At 36.9% G+C, this 20613-nt stretch overlaps 1 protein-coding gene and 1 pseudogene across 1 annotated transcript in view; one reads left to right on the top strand and one right to left on the bottom strand.

The window, feature by feature from the left end:
* The first annotated feature begins 1398 nt into the window (after positions 1 to 1398).
* LOC131917766 (olfactory receptor 5V1-like) overlaps positions 1399 to 20613 on the top strand; it is a 26660-nt gene continuing 7445 nt past the window's right edge. The window contains exon 1 of the mRNA XM_059271845.1: positions 1399 to 3625. Coding sequence (XP_059127828.1) covers positions 2677 to 3624 — 948 coding nt within the window. The 5' untranslated portion in view covers positions 1399 to 2676 and the 3' untranslated portion in view covers position 3625. The remainder of the gene's footprint in view (positions 3626 to 20613) is intronic.
* LOC131915440 (vomeronasal type-2 receptor 116-like) overlaps positions 14983 to 20613 on the bottom strand; it is a 10750-nt pseudogene continuing 5119 nt past the window's right edge.

Here is a 20613-nt window from a genome sequence, read left to right as displayed (position 1 = left end):
ATAATTGCTTGAGATATTTTATGAATTTATATTTTATATTCATCTTTGGCTGCATACAAGGGTTGAACACACTTTCTGGATCATTACAAGAAACTAAAATATAACTGTTTTGCCATAGAATTATTTTAAATTTACATTAAATTAATTGGCTATGCAATCCCATTATTAGGTTGATAGTAATGTGCATAGTCTCTCTTAAGTTCTTATTATCATGACTCCCCAAGGATAAAGCAGGCATAATATAAATTAAGTACTAACAGCTTATGTGAGTCTTACATTCAAGTGGTGAGTTTTCTTTCACCTGCTGATGTAATTTGTTGGCAAGGTCATTTGCTTTAACTTGCTGAATTGTTTTTACTGGTAATGTGACCTGCTTTTAAAGCAAAATTTACTCATTCTACTAATATTGCTGCAATAAATCAAATACAGTTTTAATTATGTTAAGTTTTAAGGTTTATACTTTATTTTTTGCTTAATAAGCAACTGACTGTTTTCTGTATAGAGCAGAAATTTGAATATTTTCTGAAGAGAAAAGCTTCATGTATTTGGCATTTACTACGTTAAAAATGGTAAGAGAGATTGATAGTAAGAAAGCATGAATTCTGGCATATTTCTAACAGATGGCTAGTGATATATATATATATATATATCATATATATATATATAAATTCTCATTTATAATTACACGTTATACTAAGAACCAATCAAAACACATAGGTTGAATTTCATAAGTGCTTCCCAGAATCTCTAGTCTAAAAATTATTCATCTGTACATTGCATGTTACATAAACTCTTCCTGAGAACTATATGATGGACAACATATCACTCTTCTTCTTCTAGTTCATTAAAAAATGCTTAATATTTATTTATGTTTTAATTTGGAAGAGGATATTGTTGAGATGAATACAAGCACCCTCTCCCCATGAACAAGTTCCATACTGTATCTATCATGGCCATGTGTTTCATTGAATACTTTCAAAAGTGAAGTATAAAATGTAGGAACAATGTGCTTTCAGTTATTATGGGCATATATTAGTCATATAATTTGGGGACAAACAGGGTATGTTTATTAATCAGAATGTTATTGGTGAATTACTACAGTCCTTTTTTAAAGGGTCAATTTTGTGTGAGTGAAAATAAAGGTAATTAATTATAGAAACTAGAATTTACTCTCTGAAGACATTGCTCTTGTGAAAAAGGTGTCATATTTGTATACTTACATCTACTTTGCTGTTTTCAAAGACTACATATGTTTGTCAACAGTTTAACATTCCTGCAAGACTGTGAGCATTTGAGAGCTTAAGAACTGATATGACATAGTTTTGTTTTAGTCATTGCTATTCACTCATTAACTATCCTTCAATTAAATAATGATATACACATCTCTTTTATCTTTATAGTAAATTTCTTTGTTATATTTTATGATTTGAAGAGAACATTAGTCAAAGATCATTTTTTCAAAAATTTTCCATAACTGCTGTTGCTTCAGAAGAGAAAAATGTCACTCCTTCAGGGCTTGCTCTCTTCTTTCCCTTTGATTTGAAGCAGGGTCTTGCTTTGCAGTTTAGGGTGGCCTCAAATATAAAATTCTCTTCTCTTAGCCTCTTAATATAGGAATTAAAAGCCCCACACCACAATAACCACTTTATCAGGCACACTCAGGAATCTTAATACTCCTTATTTGTATCTTACCTAGGAAAAAGTGATGGGAAGACTTTCATTCTACTTGTGACTAAAAATAATTATGTATAACTTGCATTATTTGCCGTATTCATTTTAATTGACCAAAGAAAATATTTATTGTTTTTATGTAAAAAAATTGCATAGGGTAGTAGAATGTTCCTTTTTGTTTTATTTTAACCAGGTTTTTCATGAGAATTTTCAAATTCTCATGAAAAAGCTGGTTAAAACAAAAGGAAAAACTGTTTTCAAAGTGACAAAAATGTGGATTTCCATGTGTTCAGCTAGATTCTTCCAGACAGTTGGCTTAGTGTAGTTATTATGTATCCAATTAAGTTAAATGCTAATATGGTTTCAAAGTCATAAGAACATTTCTGTATTTATTCTTCTAAGTATAGATACTCGGTTTGAGGAGCTAAAATGTCATTCATGTACATTTTTTACCCTATTATTGACTTGATTTCCCACACATCTACTAATTCCTAACATTTATTAATTTTCATGTATCAGGGAATCTTTATATATTATAATAATTACATAAAATAAATGAAATACATAATAAATACATGAACTACATATTTTAAGTTCTATTAATTTAATTAGAAAGTTTACATAAAATTATGGATATTAAGAGAAGACTAAATGAAGCCAATGTCTATGGAGATGTTAGAAATCCATTAACTTTCATGAATAAAATCACATAATTAAAGGTTGCTAATGACTATAAAGAAGATATACTTTCAAGTTCTCATTAGTGTCTCAGGGGATTTTCTAAAGATAAGGAGCAGAAGATGAGTATTTCAAGAAATAGTATGACTACACAAACACTTAGGGCAGAAGTTTTAAGAACTCAAATCCATAACTGAAGTATTGTGTACATAATCATAATTCACCAGTAGCCTGATATTTCCTTTGTCCCAGAGCTCTCTGCCTTGTCACTCCAATCTGCATTCTTTGATTTCATTTCCCTTAGAAACATCCTTTCAGAGAGAGAAGATGGATGTCTACAATCTTACCACAGTGACTCAGTTCATCCTCATAGGGCTCTCTGACCTCCCTGAGGTGCGTTACCCCCTCTTCGTGGCCTTTGTCATCATCTATCAGATCACTTTGCTGGGAAACGGGGCCATCCTCTTGGCCATAGTGACTGAGAGAAAGCTTCAAAATCCCATGTATTACCTGTTGGCAAATCTGTCCTTGCTAGACATATTCTGCCCATCAGCTACTGTCCCCAAGATGCTCAAGAATCTCTTGACTGAGGATCACAGCATTTCCTTTGTTGGGTGTGCTTTGCAGCTCTATTTCCTGGTGGCCCTAGCTGGGACTGAAGTTTTCTTGCTGGCTGTGATGGCTTATGATCGGTATGTGGCCATATGCTTCCCTCTGCGTTACTCTCTCATCATGACCAAGGTTCGCTGTGTGCAGCTGTTGTTTGGGACCTGGGCAGCTGGGTTTCTCAATTCATTCATGCATACAATGGCAACCTTCAGCTTATCTTTCTGCAAGTCCAACCGAGTTAACCAGTACTACTGTGATATCCCACCTGTGGTGGCCCTGTCGTGCTCATCCACCTTCATAGCAGAACTGCTGATTTTATTGATGGGCAGTATCTTTGGGGTTGGTGCTTTTCTAATTACTTTGATCTCCTATATATACATCGTCTCCACCATCCTAAAGATCCAGTCAGTGGAAGGGAAGCGCAAAGCTTTCTCCACATGTGCTTCCCATCTTCTTGTAGTCTTCTTGTTCTATGGCACAACAATATTTACCTACATCCGCCCCTCCTCCAGTCAACACTCTCCTGCTAGAGACAGACTCATCTCTATGCTGTATGGTGTCATTACCCCGATGTTAAACCCTATTATCTACAGCCTGAGAAACACAGAAGTCAAAGCAGCACTCAGAAAAGTTTTACATCTTAGGATCTGTTCACAGAAAGCATGAGGTAAGAATTACTCACATTCTCCTTAGAACAAATGTATAGGAGCACATAATAAAATAGAACACGTGCACAGACAGGAATTGATATATACATGTAACTTCAAATATAAGTGTGCACACATCTGAATATACTGGAAATGAAAATTTGTTTTTTAAAGATTTATTTATTTTGTCGCTATTTTCATGATTGTTTTCCCTGCACATGAGTATGCACACCACTCGCGTTCTTGGTACCTGTGGATACTCTAAGGGGATGTTGGATTTCCTGGACCTGGAGTTACAGATGTTTGTGAACTGCCATGTGGATGCTGGGAACTGAAGTTGCATCCTTTGTGAGGACAACAAATGTTCTTTAACCATCTGTCTAGCCCTAGAAGCAAAAAATTGTAATCCAATATTAAAAATTTTGATTATATTTAGCAGGCTATCTGAAATAACTTTAAATATATTGCTGCTTTATCTATACCCACATGTATATGCACATACATGACTACAGTTGTATTTACATGTGTCTGTTTTATCTGTTCCTCTTTATTTGAGTTTGTAATCTACATCTATTCATTTGAAAAATGTTCTACTTTTATTTTAATTGACAATTATAAATATTTAAGGGAGACAACATAGTGTTATTGTTCATGAACACTCTCCATATAATTAAATAAAGCTAATCAACATGTTTCTCATCTGAAGTACAACATTTTCCTAGTGAGAACTCTTGAGATCTACATGTTTTAAACTAAGAGATATACATATATTGTTATGTGCTGTACTGAACATACTTTGAAATAAATCTTATTGAAGAAAAATATTGTTTCTCCTGAGAACATGAATATCTATGCTCTCATGTCACCAATTTCCTGTTGTCTCCACACTCTTTCCTTTTTATAATGACCATTTTTCTCTTTAGCTCAATTTTCTCTAATTCTGTATGTAAGTTATAGCTTTCAGTATTGATCCCTTTGTGATCATATTATTTCATTGAGCTTAATCACATGCATCCATTCGTGCTGTCACAAATGATATTTCTATGTTTAAAGCAGAATCCATTCCATGATATATTTATGTCAATGAATCTTTACTATTCATTTGTTAAACACACATTTCATTGAGAAAAGTCAGGACAGAAACTCAAACAGGGCAGGAAGTTGGACTCAGGAGCTGATGCAGAGACCATAGAGGGGTGCTACATACTGACTTTCTCCCCATGGCTTGCTCAGCCTGGTTTCTTACAGAACCCAAGACCACCAGGCCAGGGCTGGGCTCTCCCACAACAGTCATTAATTAAGAAAATAATAAGAACTAGTTGGGAACAAACCTAAGCTAAAGGCCAAACTTTCATAATTAAAAGAAAAGAAAAGAAAGAAATCTGTTATAGAGGCATTTTTTCAGTTATGGTTTCCTACTCTTAGATGACTCAAACCTGTGTCAAGGTGACATAAACTTATCTAGTACACCATCCCTTAATGTCAACCACCAACATGTGAAGGATGCTCACCCTGGAAGCCCACTAGAAGTGCCCACCAGGGAATTGAGTAGGTAATCTTCATTCTCCTCCCATCCTCCAATTCCAACTCCCCAGTTTCATCCCCAGCCCTGTACCAGACTACCTTCAGGGGCTTGTATTCCTTTTCTTCCTCCATTCCCTAGGGACATTCCTACCTTTTGTATCTCTCCTTCCACACTTCCAGCAAATCCCTATTTCTCTCAGCTCCCAATACCTAGAAACAAGTTCTACCCTAGTGGTCACACCTGGCAGGATCTCAGACACTCCTTATGAGGTAATCCACAGCTGCCACACTCTCCTAAGATCTAGAGAAGAAAATATAAACCAAGGAATGGGAAACTCACTCCAAAAGGACAAGACCAAATATCAACAACTAAAATTGCAATTTCCCAATCCCAGATGCCTAGATGCCAGTGTAAAATCACAGTTAATACCAGCCAGGATGATATGTCTCCATGAGAACCCAGACACACACACACACACACACACACACACACACACACACACACACACACACATCCTGAGAAATACAATTCATCAGAAGCACAAGATAAGTACTTCCAAATAGCTATTGTGAATATCATCAAGAAATCTATAAAAACACAACTCTCTCTCTGTGTGTGTATGTGTGTGTGTGTGTGTGTGTGTGTGTGTGTGTGTGTGTGTGTGTGTGTAATGAACAGAACAATTGAAGACCTGAAAATATAAATGTAATCAATAAAGAAAATCCAAACTGAGAGAAATGTGGAAATGAAAAATTTGAGAACTTGAATAGAAAACTCAGAGGAAAGTCTCACCAATAGAATACAAGACATAGAAGAAAGAATCCCAGGCATTGACTATTACATAAAAGAAATAGACACCTCTGTTAAGGAAAATGTTAAATCTAAAGAAACCCATGCACAAAACATTTAGGAAATCTGGAACACTGTAAGAAGACATAATCTAAGAATAATAGGGATAGAGGAAGAGGAAACCCAGATCAAAGGCAGAGAAAATGACTTTGACAAAAGTCATAGAAAATTTCTTTAGCCTAAAGAAGGTATTGAGGTATAAGAAGCATACAGAATAACCAATAGAATGGATCAGAAAATAAATTTCCCACAACACATAATAATCAAAACACTATTCATGCAGAACAAAGAGAACATTAAAAGCTGCAAGGAAAAGAGACCAAGTAACATATAAAAGCAGACCTATTCAAATAATACATGATTCTCAGTGGAGACTCTAAAATCCAGAAGGGCCTGGACAGATGTTCTATAAACTTGAAGAGACCACAGATGCCAGTCCAAACTATAATACCTAGCAAAACTTTCAATCACATTAGATAGAGAAAAAGGAGTATTCCATAGTAAAGCACAATTTAAGTAGTATCTATCTACAAATCCAGCTATTAGAAGGAAAACTTCAATATGAGATGATAATTAAACTTGAGAAAATACAAGGAATAAATAATATCAGGCCAGTACATCAAAAGAGATGGAGAAAATCCACACCAAATAAATAAATAAATAAATAAATAAATAAATAAATAAATAAATAAATAAATAAATAGATAAATAGTACCAACAAACAAGGTTGAAGGATAACTCTAAGTATCAGTGGTCTATGTCACCACTCTAAAGATGGTGGGATCTGGGAGAATGGACCTGATAAATGAAGCAGGCTAAAGCCTCATACAACAGTCAACTTTGCTCATAGTATCAGACAATTTATATTCTGAGGGTTAAAGAAAAACCACATAAGTAAAGTTGTCATATTCAAGCCACGTACAATCACATGGAAAAGCTGCATGTGGCAAAAACATGTTTTTTCCTTAGCGGCATATAAAGGATATTTTAAATATTTAATTGAATGATTATCTCAAGCAATAATAAGTAATCTGAGCAAACTCATTCCTATCTGCTACACCTAGAAGGAGCATGAAAATACATTCCAAAATCTATTTCATATTTTGAAAAAAACTGTGTCTGGCTGGCAACTCCTGACTCAGCCTTCCTGTGTTGCTCTGTAGAATAAATATACTTTGGTGTTTGTGTTGACTGTTCTACAGATTTCTGCTAAGTCTGTTAGTATGATGTCATTTAATTCTGATGTTTCTCTGCTTATTTTGTTCAGATGATCTGCCTCTTGGAAAGAATGAAGTATTGAAATCACTTTCTATGGTAATCTGTGTCTTTAAATTCAGTAGCTGATGTTTTATGAAACTGAGTGCTCCAGAGTTAGGTGCATCAATGCTTAGGATACTAATGTCTTCTTGGTTAATGGGTCCCTTTATTAAAATGACATGTCCCTCTTTGATTAGTTTAAGTTTGAATTCTGCTTTCTCAGATACTAGTGTAGTATCCCCTGCTTGTTTTCTGGTACTCTGAATGGAATACTTTTATTCAAACCCTACTCTAGGGTGGGGTCTATCCTTAAATCTGAGATGTTTCCTATAGACTACAGATAGATGAATTTTCTCTCTTGATCTGTTTAGCCACAGTATGTTCATTGATTGGAGAATTGGAGCCATTGTTATTTAAAGTTACTATTGAAATGTGTGTGTTAATTGTGGTTATTGTATTGTTGATTTTCAGTGGTGGTGTTTGTGTTCTCAGTGGTACTTTGTATTTTAATCATTATGGTTTTGTATTTTTTTGCACAGTCTCTTGGCTATGCTCTTTCCTTTCTTCAGCCCAAAAAGTGCTTCCTGTATTTTCTTTTGGTTTGGTTTGCTAAATGTAAGTTTTTTCAAGACAGAGTTTCTCTGTGTAGCCCTGGCTGTCTTGGAACTCACTCTGTAGTCTAGGCTCATCTTGGACTCATAGAGACCTGCCTTCCTCTGCCTCTTGAGTGTAGGATTAAACATCACAACTACCAGGAGGATATAAATTTTTAAAGGCTGTTAATACTGTTTCCCTTTCATTTAACTATGGCAGATAGTTTTGCTGTGTATATTAGTATAGTCTGGCTGTCACAGTCTTTTAGGACTCAGGGAAATGCATTGTTCCATACTCTTCTGGCTTTAAACATTTCCATTGAGGAATTACCTCTTATTATTATGTGTTTTCCTCTATATATGACTTATAATTTTTCTTTTGAAGATTTCAATAAACTCTATTTGTTCTGTATACTTTATATTTTTACTCTGACATGCCACATAGATTTTTTATTTTATTTTATCTATTTGGTCTTCCATGTGCTCCTTGTATTTGTATGGGTGTGTCTCTGCTTGGTTTTGGAATGTTTTCTCTGATTCTTGTTGAAGATCTTGTCTATGCCATTGACTTGGGATTTTTTTCTTTCATCTATGCCTGAAGTTCTAGGTTATTGTTTTAGCTAGGGTTTCTACTGCTGTGACAAAACTTCATGACCAAAGAGCAAGTTGGGTAGTAAAGGGTTTATTAGGCTTATACTTCAGAATTGCTGTTCATCACTAAAGGAAGTCAGGATAGGAACTCAGAATAGGGCAGGATCCCTGAAGCAGGAGCTTATGTAAAGACTTTGGAGGGGAGCTGCTTACTGGCTTGCTTCCCCAGACTTGCTCAGCCCACCTTCTTATACAATCCAGGAACAGCAGCCCAGTGATGGTACCACCCACCATGAGCTGAGTCCTCCTTCATTGATCACTAATTGAGAAAATGTCTTACTGTTGGATCTCATTGAGGTGTTTCCTCAACTGAGGCTCCTTCCTCTGAGGACTCTAATTTGTGTCAAGTTGACACCTAAAACCAGCTGGTAAAGTTATGTTTTTTCATGTTTTACTACATTTTTTGTTTGTTCTTTTCCTGTGTTTAATTTTTTTCATCTTCTTTGTGTATTTGATCTAGATCCTCCACGTAGTCTTCAAATCCTAATATTCTATTTTTATCATTATTCAATCTATCTGTTCAACTTTCCTTTGATTTTTCTAATTGAGTTATTGGGTTTTTAATTAAATCTCCATTTCAGCTTCAGTCCCTTAAATGTTTCTTTCTTCTGTTTCTTGAATTCTGTTTTTATGTCTTAGATTGTCTTCATCAGTTCATCATCCTTATAGTTTTGTTTTCTTGGGCATCAACTGTTTATTCTCAAGTTCTTTCTCTTTAATTTTACTGAGCTGTTTCTTTGTGTCTACTCTAAACTCCTCGAATTCACTGATAAAGTTTATGATTGTTCATTTAAATTCTGTGTCCTGGGGTTCATCTAGGTAATTCTCATTGGAAAAATTTCTACAGGAAAAATTTCTGGTAGGTTTTTGACAGAAGATACTGGCTTTGTCTTTCATATTGGTACTTCTGCTATAGGATTTGGGAATGTGACTTTCTTTTATAAGTTCCAATTCTAATATAGACAGAATATATTGGGGCAGATGATAGAAAGTATGGGAAGCTTGGGCCTAGAGTTAGGATATGACTTACATGAAATGAAATCAGGTAGACAGAGAGTACTGGGTTGGTATACAGGTTGACTCCTTATCTAATCTTGGAATGTATGTGTACATTTTTCTGGGTGGTAAGGTTAAATACAGTGTTGGAGGGGCCTGTAGGTTGGGGTATGGGTAGAAAGAGTCCTGACAGAAACCCATAGATTTGTTGTGGCACAGGCAGGTGATGCCAGACTACGCTGGGGCACTGCTTGTGGGACTGAGACTAGATCTGGCCAGTCAGGAGGAAGATCTGGGGGTGAGGGCCAGGAAGACATACCAGAGTAGATTCTAGAGAAGGATGTGGGACATCTGGTCAGTGGAGAGTTGAATGTGGTATAGAAGTTGCTGTGGTGATGGCAGAAGGACAGGTCCTGGAAGACCTTAAAATTGTTTACAGAGCAGGCCAGAATCACCAGACAATGTCATGGTACTTGATTTTAGACCTGGGCTACCAACACTGGGTGAGTTGAGGAAAAGGCATAGATTGGGTGGTTCAGGAAGACTCAATGGGCTAGATTCTGGAGAAGGATTTTGGAGATCTGGATCACTGGAGAGGTTGGATGTGGTGCAGAAAGAAACTCTGGGTAGTTCAGGTAATACATTTCCTGCCAGAAGCCTAGGAATTGGCTGTGGCAGAGTCAGGAGTGCCTAAACTAGATATGGGTACTTAATTTGAGACTGACAAGATCTAGTATAATGGGGAGAAGACCTGAATATGGAGGTCAGGGAGACTCAACAGGATGGATCCAGGGGAAGGACACAATATATTTTGATCATATTCATTTCCCTGGCCAATTTTCTCTCTCTCTAGCAAGAAACAAAGAGGCAAAGCAGCAAAATCCCCAAACAAATCAGAATAAGAAACCCACAAGAAATACACACACACACACACATACACACACACACACACACACAAAGCCCAAACAAAAGTGTGAGACAAAAAATCTACAAAAATACCATTGTGTGTGTTTGTGTTGGCAGTCTACTGCTGGGTATGAGGCCTACTCTTAATTGTGATTAATATACTCAGTAAGATTCCATTGGACTAAACTATTTTTTTCCTTTGAAAGTGGGTGTCAGTTATAGATATCTTCTTGCTTAGCAGTGGGAGCCTATATACAGTTCTTCCTCTCAGTACTAGGATACAGTCCGGCTTGAATATGTATAGACCTCGTGCATGCTACCACAGTCTTTGAATTCATATGTGTACCAGTTCTGTTGTGTATGGGAGATTGTTTCCTTGGAGCCATCTACCTTCTCTGGCTCTTACAGTCTTTCTGCTGTCTCTTTTGCATAGCTTCCTGAGGCCCCAGAGGGGAGGGGTCTGATGAATACATCCCATTTAGGAATGAATGTTTCAAAAATCTCTGTCTGCACATTGTTCAGTTGTGGTTCTGTGTTAGTTCTTGAAAGTAGAGGATACTCTGATGATGGATGAATGAGGCATCAACTTATGGCTATAGCAGAATGTCACTAGAAAACAGTGTTTACTATGTTACTTCAGCAGAAAAATAGCATTCGGTTTTCCTCTAAGACCATGGCATATCAAGTCAAGAGTTCGTGGCTATTCTAGCAGTGTCATTCACAGGTTCAACCTCATGGAATGGGTCTTAAATCCAATCTGGTAGTGGTTGGTTATTCCAAAATGTTTGTGCCATTATTTCATAGATATATTATGCAAGCAGGTCACCATTGTAGATAGCAGGGTTTGTATCAGAGTTGGTGGTAACTTTGTCTTCTGGTAGCACACAGAGTTTCAGTACTATCACCTCTAATCAACAGGGGTGAAGTCTCTAGGTCAGCAAGATCTTGACTTCTCCATGTTCAGGGAGATATGTAAGTATAGTCTTCAGCAATAGGATCTTATTATCAGCCAAGGGTCTTGGAAATAGCTTGAGATCTTTTTGGGTTTTCATGAGGCCCCTTTGGCCAGCTACTCAGTGCCACTAGAGATTTTGCTTGGTGGTGAAAGATGTCTAGTTGGGACACTGTCTTCCTGTGTTATTTAGTGACTCTATTTACATTTCTTTCATATATGTATGTATTTTAGGTAGCTTATGCAGTAGTAGGTTTCCATATAACCCTTAACGTTAGTTGCCCCTCCCTATTTTTCCTCTCATTCATTCCCTTCCTCATTTAATCAATCTATTCCAGTCTCTCCTTGTCTCTTCATAATTATATTTTATTTTTCTGCACTGAAACCATCTGGTCCTGGGCTTTTTTTGGTTGGGAGACTTTTAATGACTGTTTCTATTTCGTTAGGGGTTATTGGACTATTTAAATAGTTTATCTGGTCTTGATTTAATTTAGGTATGTGGTACCTATCCAGAAAATTATCCATTTCTTTTAGGTTTTCCAGTTTTGTGGAATAGAGGTTTTTGAAGTATGACCTGATGATTCTCTGGATTTCCTCAATGTCTGTTGTTATGTCCCCCTTTTCATTTCTGATTTTGTTGATTTGGATGCTCTCTCTGTCTTTTGGTTAGTTTGGATAAGGGCTTGTCTATCTTGTTGATTTTCTCAAAGAACCAACTCTTTGTTTCATTAATTTTTTGTATTGTTCTCTTTGTTTCTATTTTATTGATTTCAGCTCTCACTTTGATAATTTCCTGGCATCTATTTTTCCTGGGAGACTTTGCTTCTTCCTGTTCTAGAACTTTCAGGTGTGCTGTTAAGTCACTAGTGTGAGATTTCTCCAGCTTATTTATGTGGGCGTTTAGTGCTATGAATTTCCCTCTTAGTACTGCTTTCATAGTGTCCCATAGGTTTGGATATGTGGTGTCTTCATTTTCGTTGATCTCTAGGAAGTCTTTAACTTCTTTCTTTATTTCTTCCTTAACCCATTGGTGATTCAGGTGGGTATTGTTCAGTTTCCATGAGATTGCAGGTTTTCTGTAGTTTTTGTTGCTGTTGAAATCCAACTTTAGACCATGGTGGTCTGATAGAACACAGGAGGTTATTCTAATTGTTTTGTATCTGTTTAGATTTGTTTTGTGACCAAGTATGTGGTCGATTTTAGAGAAGGTTCCATGGGGTGCTGAGAAGAAGGTATATTCTTTTTTGTTAGGATGGAATGTTCTGTAGATGTCGATTAAGTCCATTTGAGTTATGACATCAGTTAAGTCCTTTATTTCTCTGTTAAGTTTCGATTTGGGGGATCTGTCCAGTGGTGAAAGTGGGGTGTTGAGGTCTCCCACTATTAATGTGTGGGGTTTTATATGTGATTTAAGCTTTAATAATGTTTCTTTTACATATGTGGGTGCCCTTGTGTTTGGGGCATAAATGTTCAGAATTGAGACTTCATCTTGGTGGATCTTTCCTGTGATGAGTATGTAATGCCCTTCTTGATCTCTTTTGATTGATTTTAGTTTGAAGTCTATTTTGCTGGATATCAGGATGGCTACACCCGCTTGTTTCTTAAGACCGTTTGATTGGAAAGTCTTTTCCCAGCCTTTTATTTTTAGGTAGTGTCTATCTTTGAATTTGAGATGTGTTTCTTGTATGCAGCAGAAAGATATTTTTCTCATTCTTTATGGGATCTTTCCTTCCCACTTTAATTGATACCTAGTCTCTTTTGTTATGTATCTTGCAGCATGTCTCTCAAAGACTTAAAGGTAATATTCATATATTTCATATAGGAGAAAACATACAGTATTTGTCTTTTGGGGTCCAAATTACCTCACTCAGGATGAGTTTTCTTTTCTTCATTCATTGAGCTGCAAATTTCATGATTTTTTTTAACACCCAAATAATATTCTATTGGTATATGCACTGCATTTTCATCATTCATTCTTCAGTCTTTTCAATTTCTAGCTATTATAAGTAGGGCAGCAATGAACATGCTGGAGCACATGTCTCTGTATTAGGATGTATATTCCTTTGGGTATATACCAAAGAGTGGTATGATGCTGTAGGGGTGGTTGTCTGTGCTTACCCTGAAGCACCACCCCTAGTGAGGCCGCAGGTGACTGCTAGGTACCTGCCCCCAACCCCTGGAATGTGGCCCAGAAGAGAAGGGGACCCCTTAAGACCTGGGATTCAAGTATGTACTCTCTCTTCTCTTCGCTACCTCATGGTCTTGGATGCTAGTGTTGTGGGTCAAGGCAGAGTTCTCCTGAGTACCATGTTGGACCATGCCCCACCTCTCCTTAGGTGCATGCCTGTAGTCCCAGCAACTCTGGAGGCTGAGGCAGGAGGATCGCTTGAGTCCAGAAGTTTTGGGCTGTAGTGCACCATGCCGATCAGGTATCCACACTAAGTTCGGCATCATGGTGCCTAATGTGTCAGCTTGTCAAAAGCAAGAGCCATCTGAAAGGAAGGAACCTCAATTGAGAAAATGTCCCCATAAGATCCAGCTGTAGGGCATTTTCTTAATCAGGGACTGATGGGGGAGAAGCCAGCCTATTTTTAGGTGATGCCACTCTGGAGCTGGAGATCCTGGGTTATATAATAAAGCAGGATGAGAAAGCTAGTCGGCAGTACTCTGTGTCTGTGCCTCCAGGTTCCTGCCCTACTTGAGTTCCTATTCTGATTTCCTCCAGTGACAGACTGCAATGTAAAAGTTTAAGCCAAATAAACTCTTTCCTCTAACTTGATTTTTGTCACGGTGTTTCGTCATAGGAATAGTAACTCAAATTAGAACAAGAAGTATGGCTGTATCTTGTGGTAGATCTATTTCCAGATTCCACTAGAACCTGCCACATTGATTTCCATAGTGGCTGCACAAGTTTTCATTACCACTTACAATGAGTGAGTGTTCCCCTTATTCCACATGCTTGCCAGCATGAGCTGTCATTTGTTATATTGATCTTGGCATTTTATCTGGTATAAGATAACAATCTCAAAGTAGTTTTGATTTGCATTTTTCTGAGGACTAAGGGTGTTGAACGTTCCTTTAAGCACTTCTTAACCATTTTATTTCTTCTTTTGAGAATTCTCTGTTTAGATCTGTACCACATTTTAAAACTGAGTCATTTGTTTTCTTAATGTTCATTTTTTTTAGTTCTTTATATATTTTAGATACCAATCCTCTATTAGATGTGTAATTGGTAAAGATCTTTTCTCATTTTGTGTCCTGATGCTTTGCCTGAATAATGATGTCTTTTGCTCTACAGAACCCTTTCAGTTTCATGAAGACCTATCTTTTAATTATTTGTCTTAGTGCCTGTGATATTAGTGTCCTTTACAAAAAGCCTTTTTCCTGTACCAATGTGTTCAAGACTATTGCCCACTGTCTCTTCTATCAGATTCAGGATATCTGGTCTTATGTTGAAGTCCTTAATCCATTTGGAGTTGAGTTTTGTGCAGGCTGATACATGGATATATTTGCATTTTTATACATTTACCCATTCAGTCTGACCAGCACCATTTGTTGAAGTTGCTGTTTCTTTCTCTAATGTACTTTTGACCTATTTGTAAAAAAACAAGTTTTCATAGGTGTAAAGACTTAAGACATTAGTAAAATTTAAGGGATATTATCAGTTTTAGAACACATGCCCCTGAATTTTGGTACAAATTTTTTTTCTGGTCTTAATAAAATTGAGAAACACTTTGGGGCAAAGATACAAACAAGCAGTCCTGCACTGGAGGCCAAGATAGAAAAGATCTCCACAAACACCATTGCTTTCCCCTTGGTGCTATGGTAGACAGGGAGAAAAGTGACCCACACACTACAGAACACCAGCATGCTGAATGTCAGGAACTTGGCTTCATTGAATGTGTCAGGCAGATTCCTGGCCAGGAAAGCTACAGTGAAAGTCCCTAGGGCTAGTAAACCCAAGTATCCCAGGACACAGTAGAAGGCAATAACTGAACCCTTGTTGCAGACAATGATGATGTGGCCATATTCAAAGTGTGGATCCATGTCAACAAATGGAGGAAATGTTCTTAGCCAGATTCCACAGAGAATCAGTTGGATCATGGTGCAGATGGGAATGATATAGTTAGGTGTCCCTGATAGTAACAGCCATCTCATCTTTTTTCTTGGATCAGTGATCTTGAAGGCCATTACTACAGTAATCGTTTTAGCCAGAATAGTAGAAACAGCTACAGTGAACACAATTGCAAGTGTGGTCTGCTGCAGAATGCAGGTGGCCATATGAGGATGGCCAATATAGAGCAAGGGACAGAGAAAACAAAATATGAGGAAGATGAGCAGGACATAACTGAGAACTCGGTTATTGGCCTTGACAATGGGAGTATCTTGATGCTTCAAAAAGACACCAAGTGTAACAGCTGTGAGAACAGAGAAGCAAAGAGCCAAACAAGCCAGAGCCATTCCCGAGGGGTCTTCATAAGTCAAGAAGGTCACGACTTTTTTGAGGCAGTGAGTTTGTTCTGTTTTGGCATACTGGTCATGTGGACACTTCACACATTGATCCGTGTCTGATATATGAAGAGAAACATCATCAGTTTTAATTTCACTCTGTTATTCACAAACATGTTAAATTAATGTATTGGAAAAATTTAGCCAAATTGGCATTATTTGTTACTGTAGATAGCAATTCAAATAAGGTTGTAGTATATTTCTATCACTGTCAAACCTAATCTTTGTCAAACCTATGCATGTTTAAAAAATGTTATTATTATCCATAATACATATTTGTGACTGTTTAGAATCTTGAATGAAAACAAATATAGACTCAGGATGGCACGATAAAATACTTTAGAGTGGGCAATTCATAGAAGCATATATCTATATATACATATACATATATATGTATATATGTATATATTCACTGTTCTGTAGCAAGGGCAATAAAGGAACACAGAGCCACCTGCCGCCATGCATGTTATGAACTTCCCATGAGCCTCAAAGTAAACTCCACAAGTCAATGTTCTCATATAGGTTCTTTGACATACATACTCCCCCAAATCTTGTTTAAAAAGTTGTAACTAGTATTAATTAGGAAGGTAAAACCTCTGTGAAGTAATTAGCACCTAATGTCATTACATCTTCAAAATCTTTTTGGTTTTATGTTTCAGTGTGAGAATTTTAGTAGGAGAGAGTATTTCACATTTTCACTACTAGATTTTAGTGTTAGTGAACTCAAATGACAATACTTATTTGGAAAATAGCACTATAAGAATGTTTTTCATCTCAATACTAGATGGATACAAGAACCTCCTTCCACACTTGGAATTTACACTGCAGTACATTCAATTTTAAAATTTCAATGAATGGAAAACCACATCCACTTGCATTCAGTCTTTCTAATACTAGTCTTCTGATCGGGATCATACATTGTTATTCAGTAATTTTAAGTTTCATCTTATTTTCCTAAACTAAGAATGTGGGTAAAAGCATCTATTCCAGTGGTTCTCAACCTGTGGGTTGTGACCCCAAACCCTTTCACAGGTGTCACCTAGGACCATTGGAAAACACAGATCTTTACACCATGATTTATAACAGTAGCAAAATGGCAGTTGTAAAGTATCAGTGAAAGTAATTTTATGGTTGGGGGGTCACCACAGCATGAGGAACTGTATTAAAGGGTTGCAGCATTAGGAAGGTGGAGAACCACTGACTTGCTCTTTTCAATTTTTTTCTAACCACTTTATCATTACTAAATGTAATAAAAATGTTATGTTATGATTTTAAGGTTTTCTAAATACATATAACTAGAAAGTTAAATGAGATGCAATGTAGAATTATTCTGTGTTCAACTGACAAATTTAGTGCATTTAACTCATTACTTTGGATTTTATACTTATACCATAGTGTCATTTGACCAAACATAATTTTTATTACCAATTTCAGTATATCATTCATTTCAACTTTTTTTCTTGCATTACTCACTATATTTTGTATCTAAAAATGCTGACCATTCTTTTTGTTGTTGTTTTGGTTTGTTTTGTGTTTTTAGACAGGGTTTCTCTGTGTAGCTCCAGCTGTCCTCTGACTCATTTTGTAGACCAGGCTGTCCTTGAGCTCACAGAGATCTGTCTGCCTCTGCATCTGGAGTGTGGGGATTAAAGTCATGCACCACTGCTGCCTGATTTAGTGCTGAACGTTTTAATGAAAATTTTCTGTTTGCAAACTACATCCATCTCTACCTTGCTCATATTTAAATTATGTTGAACTATTTACTCACTGGTCTTGATATTAAAGTTTAATTTTATTTTTTATCTATTACTACTCACTCCAATAATAATTATTTTTATGTGTCAGTTGCCTGATTTACCACCAATTACATCATCATTTTCAAAATTTCCCTGGGACTTTTGAGGCAAGGCAAATACCACCACTTATTCAATCTTTAGTATCTATGTAAAATTATGTATTACAGCATTATAATAGATCCTTGAATACATACATCTATATGTTGGCTGCCAAACTCACCTGTGAGTAGAGAAGATTTGAAAATACAACCTACTAATTGGTAAGGCATGTAATTACCTGTCATATTGGAAATTTCATTCTCTGGACATGGTGTACAATCAAAACAGCAGACAGCCTTTCCTTCCCGAAGGGATTTTCTGAATCCTACTCTGCAAGGCATACTGCAAACTGAAGGTGGTGTCTAACAAAAATAAGATATATGTTAGTAAAAAGGATTTGACCTACTCCACAGTAGAGACTGTGATTTACAGTCAGATCACTGAAATACTCCATTCATAAACAAGTACAACAGATCAAAGAGTGATATTTTGTTGTGTTTTTAAATAATATTAGAAACATATGCTTTATGATACATATTAGCAATAAATAAATGCAAAAATGGAGTCAAATGTGTCACATATTTAATATAAGAAAATCGAGGAAGGTAGAAAGTGAGTCAATAAATTACCTAATGCTGTACTGCACTACCCTGTGTGAGGAAGCACATGCCCACCTTGAGACCTTTGGTATTTATGTCAGATGTAAAGCATCATAGTTAAGTCCAGCTCACCTGTCTAATGTCCATGGTCCACTCTATCATGTCTTCAGCCATAAACAATTGCTGACCATGTAGAAAATGTTTTGAAAACTTTCCTATTTTCACCTTAAGTCCAAGACCTGGTAGAAAATTCATAATGTAGAGAATGTCGTATTCTGTATCCAGTTTTCCTTTGTGATTCATGTTGATTTGTTCTCTAGGATTTATAAATTGGTTGTTCTCCAGGAAAGGGGCCATCTGAAATACATTTACTGTTTAGTCTGGTCTATCACATTAGGACAGATAATCTGAAAATATGAATGCTCTTAATTTTCATTTATCTATCCTAAAGTATGGCATTATTAGAAGTCCTCAATGTAATAGAAGAAAAGAAGATACATCCAGAGTTAAATATCATTATACCCTAGGAATAGTTACTTAATGGAATTAATGGCCTATAACATGCACACCTGAGTGATACTCATGGAGAATGAGACATTCTTAACTTTTTTTCCTTTATCAATATTATCAGACCATCAGCTAGTGAGTAGAGGTCCTCAGTACATAAATACAGTTGCATAATTACTTAACATAAGTTAATAAACTTTGTTATAGCAATAAAGAAATTCTTGATCATTTAAAGGGTGTGTTATGCTTATTGCTGCCATATAATAATTTTGTTTCAAATATTGAAAATATAATAATGGGTATGTATTGGAAATATGCTGGCCAAAATCAACTTAAATTATTTTTCTTTTTAAAAGTTCTTTGAGAATTTTCTTACAGTATAGGTTCTCATATTCTTGAATGTCTCCCAGTACCTCCCATACCCTCCCTTCTTCTTTATCCTCCGAACATCATGTTCTTTCTCTCTCTTAATATAAAACAAAAAAAATATAGCCATTAAAAGCATGGAGTTCTGCCACACCTGTGACGGTGTCGCCTGTGTGACAAATGCCAATCTGGTGGTCTCACGAGGAAGGGGGGGCACGTGTCTCTTGAGGCTAAGCCCCCGGCGGTCCCCTGGCAATCAGCCCGAGCAATGGTTCTTGGATACACTGTTCCCTAAAGACCAGCCTTCCGTGGATGGTTGGCAAGACTCCTGCTTCTTTCTTCTTTCCTGACAATAACAACCTCCCTGTGTCTGGACTCCCGTAGACGCTCACTTGACATACCTGATAACTCCTCAGCTGTTACACCGGCACCACCCCCAGTGATTCAAGCCCTTGGGCAGATAGCACAAAAAACCCCTACTTCAGTGAGGGCACTCATGGATGGATTAGAAAAGAAAGAGCTAATGATTCAGGTTCCCACAGATTCTAAGGAAGAAAATGTAAAAGTAAAAAGATTGTTAGGTAACCCTCACTCAGCTCATGCAAACTCATAAGAAAGAGAACTTAGGAAACTGGCAACTCCCACAAGAATGGTTGGAAAGTACATTCAATACTGTATTAATGGGAAATAGTGGACACCCCCTCATTGAAATCCCAGAAGTAGAAATTACTTAGATCTACCCCCTTTTACAGGGGCTTATGACTATGAAGGAAATCGGTTGGGTAAATCATGGGGGAAAAGAATGTTGTGGAATCAGTTGCCTTTTATGGAAAGGCTGGTTAGAAGCAGAAAGGTATGGTGTACATATGATAGGCAGACAAGGTCAGCTATATTGAGGGGTATAGCACCTGTGCTGAAGAGGTGGGCTAAGGCTCTTGGCGAGGACTTTGTAACTGTCTTTAATAAATTACTAGAAATGGATCACTAGTTACTGAGTGCGTGATCTGGCTCTTAGGGTTCAGGCCACAGCATGTCTCTGTCTGAAAGGATTAATCATTCTGAAAACCACATTGTGTGACCACAAAAGATTGCGCCTATTGTTTTCCTTTTGCCTCTGGACTTAGTTCCTTGTTAAGATTGTACAAAATCTCAGCGTGATGTTCAGTAAATTTGCAGCAGTTTCACAGCATACTCTGGTGTCTGTGTCTGTCTGTCATCGCCGAATCCCAATTACCCTGAGCACCTTCACCCCGTTCTCCCTCGGTCTGGTGGCCCTACTGAGACCCAATCCGCGGCAGAGTTCCAAAGAAAAAAACCACATGATCATCTCACTAGATGCAGAAAAGGCATTTGACAAAATCCAACACCCCTTCATGATAAATGTCTTGGAACTATCAGGAATACAAGGAACATACCTAAACATAATAAAGGCAATTTACAGCAAGCCAACAGCCAACATCAAA

This window comes from Peromyscus eremicus, chromosome 1 (assembly GCF_949786415.1).
Source record: "Peromyscus eremicus chromosome 1, PerEre_H2_v1, whole genome shotgun sequence".
NCBI lineage: Eukaryota > Metazoa > Chordata > Mammalia > Rodentia > Cricetidae > Peromyscus > Peromyscus eremicus.
Note: the sequence above shows the minus strand (reverse complement) of the source record. Positions and strands in the feature narration are given on the sequence as shown.